Below are 6,816 nucleotides of genomic sequence, written 5' to 3'. Positions count from 1 at the left end.
CGTCTGATTATGGTTATTCACGTGAATGGGCTATCACCCACAAAGTTGATGTATTTACAAAATGATTGTTGTTTGAACGTCATAAGATCACGTATAATTGTTGACATTATGAAGTTATGACCCAGGCCAATAGACACCCACTGATTAATTTTATGAACAATTGATATTCTAATTTAGTAATATCTCTTATTCTGATTTAGAGAACAACTAATATTATGCTGGAAAACTTGTGTGTGTACAAACACGAGGACTCCAGAGATTTTACAAATACTAGAGAGAAATTATGTACATCTTGACTGTTAACTATACATGCTTATTCGCAACAAGTCGAACTTTATTCAGAGATTCTTTAAATGCTTGCCATGCAACCGTATAATGATCTTGGGATATCATCCCTTCTTCAACAACTTGCATCGACCGTCTATACAAATGATCAAACAACTGAATGGGGTTGCTGCTGTCGACGTTATTGGATCCAACATTCGGAATGTATAGCCGCTTAAAATCTTTCCTCCACCGAGACAAGATATACTGAAAAGGGACTTCCTCCACGCCATTGTACTTGAGGACATACAAACCGTGTCGGCAAAGGTAGCCGTTGAAGTTAAAGCAGCTGCATATGCAACGGACTTCCATTCCGGCTTTGTCATACATAACTTCAAAGTTCCTCATATCGCCTCGATCTCCTTCTGCCTCATGTTCTTTGATCATGTAGGTTATGACATGTCCATTGGCATGACTTTGTGTTATGCTCAAACAAGGCATCAACACAACCTCATCTTGGAACCTCCTGAAAATTTCATTTGCATACGACTTGGAAAGCTGTAATTCGTAGGAGCATCTTGTTTTCAACATGGGACTCGAATCTCTCGATTCAATATCGCTGACAGCTTCTCTTTTTCGCTTCTTTTGCAAAACTAATTCATACATATCAAAAAACTCTTTCAAAGAAGTTTGCTTATGCACATAACCGTCAAAAAACGAGCTCATGGATTCACCATTTTGAAAACTGCACATCCCAGCCAAAAATGTATCTTTTTGGTAAACCGGAGCCCATCGCTCTCTTTCCTCATACAAAGAACAAAGCAATGCTTGATCTGTAATTCCAAAACGTTGAATCAAATCATCCCAGCCCATTTCGAACTCCTCCACCTTTACGGTCTCATACACTGTCCTATTTAATATCATTTGAAAGACACCAGATTCCTGTAACTCTCCCAGATTCCCAAGAATACTTTGCACGACATGAGACAAATGCAGCCGATGGTGAGTCCTAGGAAATACCTCGGATATAGCACTTTGCATGGCCCTGCAATGGTCTGTGATTACGGTTTGCGGAGGGCGACCAGACATACAAGTAAGCCATGCCCTAAATAGCCAAGCATATGTTTCGAATGTGTCATCAGCAACCAAACCACAACCCAACAAGATAGACTGCCCATGATGGTTTACCCCAACAAATGCCACAAGAGGAATCTCATGTTTGTTTGACAAGCAAGTGGTATCAACCGCAACACATCACCAAAGTAACCATATGCAGCTCTAGACCTAGAATCTATCCAGAAAACATTCCTTAAACACCCTTCATCATTGAGGTCTATAAGGTAAACAAAGTTCGGATCAGTAAGCTGAATGTGGCTAAAAAAATTATATATAATCTGGGAATCTCCTTTTTTAAGCTTCAAACACCTAGAAAGATCAACACACTCACTAATTTCTCCTTCAAGTGAATTTGAGCTTCCATAACCCACTGGATCGACCATAGATGTACGGTATAACTTGATTGTCCGTACTTCTACATCCACAGTTGGCTCCACCTTCCTTTTGGCCACAGCATCCAACTTCTTGTGTGACTTACAATTCTGCGCTCTTTCATGGTCAAATAAGTGATTGTGTTCCAGTTTGACTTCATCCACCCTCCATCTATTAGATTCCACTAACCTCAACCTTATCATGGCGAGACAGCCAGTTCTTGTTTCCTTCCGGCGACTGTTTGCTTCTTTGATCGTTTTGAAACCCTCACAGTTACAACAGAGCACAGCTCCGCGTTTCTCTTTGCTGTTACGCTTTGTCCACGAAGATTTCACCCTGATTGCAAATCCTAGCTCCTTGGAGTAACAGTTATAATAATTATAAGCATCGTCGTATGATTCAAACTCCATCCCCACAGCTGGCGGTGGATAGTTTTCCCCTTGGGATATGCCATTTTCAACAGAAACTGCAGTTGAATCATCCCCGTTGCTTTCATGATTGTCTTCAATATCGACCATTTGGTCACAATCATCCTGAAGGTCGTTGCTTTCAATATCGAGGCCGTTTTCTTCAATCTCAAGTCCATTGCTCTCGAAATCAACGTCGTTCACTTCCATTTCAAGCTCATTTCCATCATCCTCAAAGAGTTGCTCCCTGTTTTGAGAACCCCTTTCAATCTGAAATGGAAACCCCGTCAAATGGTCAACTGACACTTAGAGAACATACAAACAGGATACACAAGTAACTCGTAAACTAAAAGCTAATACATGATCTCTGCAATTTCAGGTCTTTCCAACTGTACTTCGTTTTTAATAAAAAAAATATAAGAAAACAGGGAAAAGTTTATGTTAAAAAAGAAGATAGTAAATTTAAATATGTCCTTCATTCAAAGTCATTATTTTTTCATCAGCATGGTTTTGCTATTAACAGTAATAGTTAATAACACATCCAATAACATTGAAATTTAGAAAAGTTCATCAAATGTTTGACTTCTGATGCTTCAAAAATCGAGAAGTAAAATGTGAAACCGGAATGGAACAGAACAAAATTCTCTACTCTTAAAACTAAGGATAATTTTAACGTTTCCAGGTACAAAAATGAACAACAAAGTTCCTTCTAAATTAACTAATAGAAAGTGTTGATTAAGAACAGTAAAAGAAGTTCAAGAACTATAACCCTAGAAATGGGGAAATTGGAAATTGGGAACGGAAAAGGAGGAATTTGGGTGAATGAAATGGGGGAACGTACCGTGTCATGGAGGTCGGGTGGCGGAACCTGGTGGTCGCCGGTCATGGTTAGAGTGAGGGTGAGGCAGCCTTGCGTCAAAGTACGAGAGGTTAGTTTTACCCTAAGGCTCTCTTTGTCTCTATTCCCACCTGGTCCTTTATTTTTACTGTATTTGCTTGCTTAGATGATAAACTAGGGTAAACAATACTGGTGTCTGGTGGTCCCTTTTTTTTCTTTTTGGCCTGTTCGGTTATAACTAGGGGTGTTCAAATTTTTGAATTAATTCGGTTAACTGATCGAATCGAATTAGTTCGATTAATTCGGTCGATCACCGAATTAGTTCGATCGATTAACGGTTAAGAAAATTTTTATATTTCAATTAATTCGGTTCGAAATCGGTTAATTAACAGAATTAACCGAAATTAAATTTTAAATATTAAATATATTATATATAACATATGGGCTTAACTCAAACTATTTAAAACTCAATTAATAATTTAAGATTCAATAATTTTTAAACCTAAATCAATATTAATTAATTAAAAAATTTATATAAAATTTTTATTTTATAATTATATATTATTTAAATTAATTGTAAACTATTTTTTTGAATTAAAAATATTAAATATATTATATACAACATATGGGCTTAGCACAAACCATTTAAAATCTAATTAATAATTTAGATCCAATAACTTTTAAACCTAAATTAATATTAATTAATTAAAATTTTATATAAAATTTTTATTTTATAATTATATATTATTTAAATTAATTAGAAACTGTTTTTTAATTAAAAAATATTTAATTTTTATATAAATTAGAAAAATTTAAATTTTTTTGTTTAATTCAAAAATTAACCGAATTAACCGAAATTTATTCGGTTCGGTTAAAATTTTCGGAAAAAAAGTTCGGTTAATTCAATTAATGGTAATTCGGTTCGGTCGGCCACCGAATTAACCGAATGAACAACCTTAATTATCATCATTTTGAATTTTTTTTGTTTTGGTCACTTTTATTTTTGATTCGTCTTATTTTCATCATTGGATTGTTAATTCTTGTTACTTTCTTGAGGTGCTACATTATTAAAAATAGTTAAATTTTAATCTAATCTCTAAATTTTAGATAAAATATTAATTTGATATTAAATATATATAAAATATTAATTTAACACCTAAATTGTATCACGTCGATCACCAACACTAATCACCGTCATTGGTCAAGGCCAACCGCATCTCCAATAACAGTTGGATTCCAAAATTTTCAATTCAATCTCTTTTGACCTTCTGAACGTAAATTTAATGTATGTATCATTGGAAAAAAATTGAAAAAACAAAAATTAAAAAATTAAAATTAATATAAAAATAAAATTAATTTCTTCTATAAGCATCTTAACTTCAATATATATATATATATATATATATATATATATATATATATATATATATATAGGGACAAGATTCGTTTGTACTATGTAAAACTAATAAGTTTTACACTAATTTAATGTCATTAGATTTAAATAAATAAATGGTTTAAATTTAATTAAAATTTATAACACATAAATAAATATATTTTAACACAAAGTAAAACAATATCTCTTCTTACCCCAATTCTAAATCTTAAACATTAAACTATGAACTCTCAAACCCTAAACTCATATCTTAAGCTTAAATCCCAAATTTTAAACCTTAACCATAAAAAGAAAAAAATTATTTTATTTTAAGTTAAAGAAATATTTATTTATGAGTTATAAATTTTAATTAAATATATGTCATTTATTTATTTGAATCTAATGGTTATAAATTGATGTAAATCTTCGATTAATGATAATTATCAATAGCAATTTATAAATCTACCTAATAATATACTTAGTTATGAGTTTATCTAGGCAAATGCTTTAATTGGATCATCAAATCATGGATCTGTAGAGTGCAACTTTGGACTGGTACTAGTTAGTTTCCAAAAGCTATTTTTCTGTGATTCAAGATGGAGCAAAGGGAAATTTCAAAGGGATTTGAATTCCATGGTACAAAAGGGACAGGTTGGATCTGTGTATGGCTAGTGGGCATGTAAACGAATCGAATGAATACAAATGTAGTACGTTCATGTTCGTTCGTTTAACTTTAATCGAACAAATGAGCGAACACGAACATAAACGGATAAAAAATTTCTTGTTCGTGTTCTTTCATTAAGAAATGTAGTTTGTTCGTGTTCGTTCATTTAAATGATAAACGAACACAAATGAACAAACGTAAACGAACGGATGTAAACGAACACAATAAACGAACGTAAACGAAAACAATAAATAAATATAAATAAACGTAAACGAACATAAATGAAAATGGATTTTTTTTCTTTCCTAACAATTTTAAGATTATATTTTATTTAATTGTTTTGAGCTTTTTTTATTTGTATTTAAAATTAATTGCATTTTAAAATATTTATAGATACCATATTAAAATTTATCAGGTTTTAATATTTTAAATGGATCTAGAGAGATCAGGCTAAACATAAATGAACGCACATAAACGAACAAACATAAACGAACGAACATAAACAAACATAAATGAACGAACGAACGAACTCTCTGTTCATATTTGTCATTTAATTAAACGAACACAAAATATTATTCATGTTCGTTCGTTTAATAAATAAACAAATTTCCCGTTGAACTATTTGTTGAACGTTCGGTTTATTTACAAGACTAATTGCTAGCGGAAATTGGCTGCCACTTCTCTCATCTAGAACCCAGCCAACGTGTGCTCTGCTTGAAAACCATCAATCCGTCATCCTTGATGCTTAGCACTCGAGCACGTAGTGCCTAGCGTGCCTCTATCCAAGGTATCAGTGCGCTCCAACCATCACCTCATGCCTTAGACTCGGTTGCGCATCTGCCTATGCTCCTACACCCATACAACAGTTTTTGTGCATCCCTTAAGTAGTCTTTGCGCACTCCTACTAGCCCACCAGCACCCTTGTCTTGTGCATACACTCATTACCCAACCATGCATTTTGTTCAACACCTGCCCAATTTGTTGGGCACCTCTGTCGCATACAAGCTACCACTCCACAATTCTGTTGTCGTCGCTTTGTTATTGCACATGAACTCGGATCTCCCTCTGTCAAACCTGCTATAACTGTTAGATTGTAATATTGTACACATTTAAGAAATTTATCATGCTTTTCTTCTTGTAATTCCTTCGTAAATTATATCTTCTTTGTCCTTTCGTTTTAGGACCTTAATGTCTTTGAAGTTTTTCGTACAAAAGAATCTTGAACCCAAAATCAAAGCGGTGATTGTTGAATACTTGTAACCCAAAAGAATCAACCACAATAAATCTCCATGAGTCATCCTAGAATAACTAGTCTAGCTTTCCATTTGATATTTCCATCTTCATCTCAAAATCCATTTGATACGTCTGGTTTCTCCAGCCAACAACAACAAAATTTATACAATCCCACGTACTATAGATCTTATGAAGATCTTACCAAGCCTATTACGGTACCCATGACAAATCCAACCAACATTTTCTCCCACCACAATAGCAACAAAACCCATTTCTCTACAACCAAAACACCCTTTACAAATTCATAGTTTTACAAGGCGTTGCAAGCGCAGTTCCAGTTCTCCTAGATGAATCAACTACAACTGTAGTAGCAAAATCAACAAGTGTTACTATAAAAAAAATCTTCAAGAGTTGTTGTTCTCTCAACGTCGAGGCATGAGGTAGATAGTGAGGGTAAAAGAAAAGAAAGTCTTAAATGTTGAAGAGTGACATTAGCAAGAGCAAATTGTTGCTCGTCTAAACTACAACTGGTAAATTTGACTCGTATTCA

General features: G+C 33.6%; 1 protein-coding gene across 1 annotated transcript; it reads right to left on the bottom strand.

Moving 5' to 3' along the window:
• Positions 1 to 256: 256 nt before the first annotated feature.
• On the bottom strand, positions 257 to 3,121 carry LOC120215467 (protein FAR1-RELATED SEQUENCE 8-like). The gene is given in 4 exon segments (XM_039213151.1): positions 257 to 1,517; positions 1,520 to 1,597; positions 1,712 to 2,429; positions 3,001 to 3,121. Coding segments are annotated over 4 exon segments (2,055 nt in total). The 5' UTR covers positions 3,046 to 3,121; the 3' UTR covers positions 257 to 303.
• Positions 3,122 to 6,816: the final 3,695 nt, after the last annotated feature.

This window comes from Hibiscus syriacus, unplaced genomic scaffold, assembly GCF_006381635.1.
Source record: "Hibiscus syriacus cultivar Baekdansim isolate YM2019G1 unplaced genomic scaffold, ASM638163v2 tig00110120_pilon, whole genome shotgun sequence".
NCBI classification, from domain to species: Eukaryota; Viridiplantae; Streptophyta; class Magnoliopsida; order Malvales; family Malvaceae; genus Hibiscus; species Hibiscus syriacus.
Note: the sequence above shows the minus strand (reverse complement) of the source record. Positions and strands in the feature narration are given on the sequence as shown.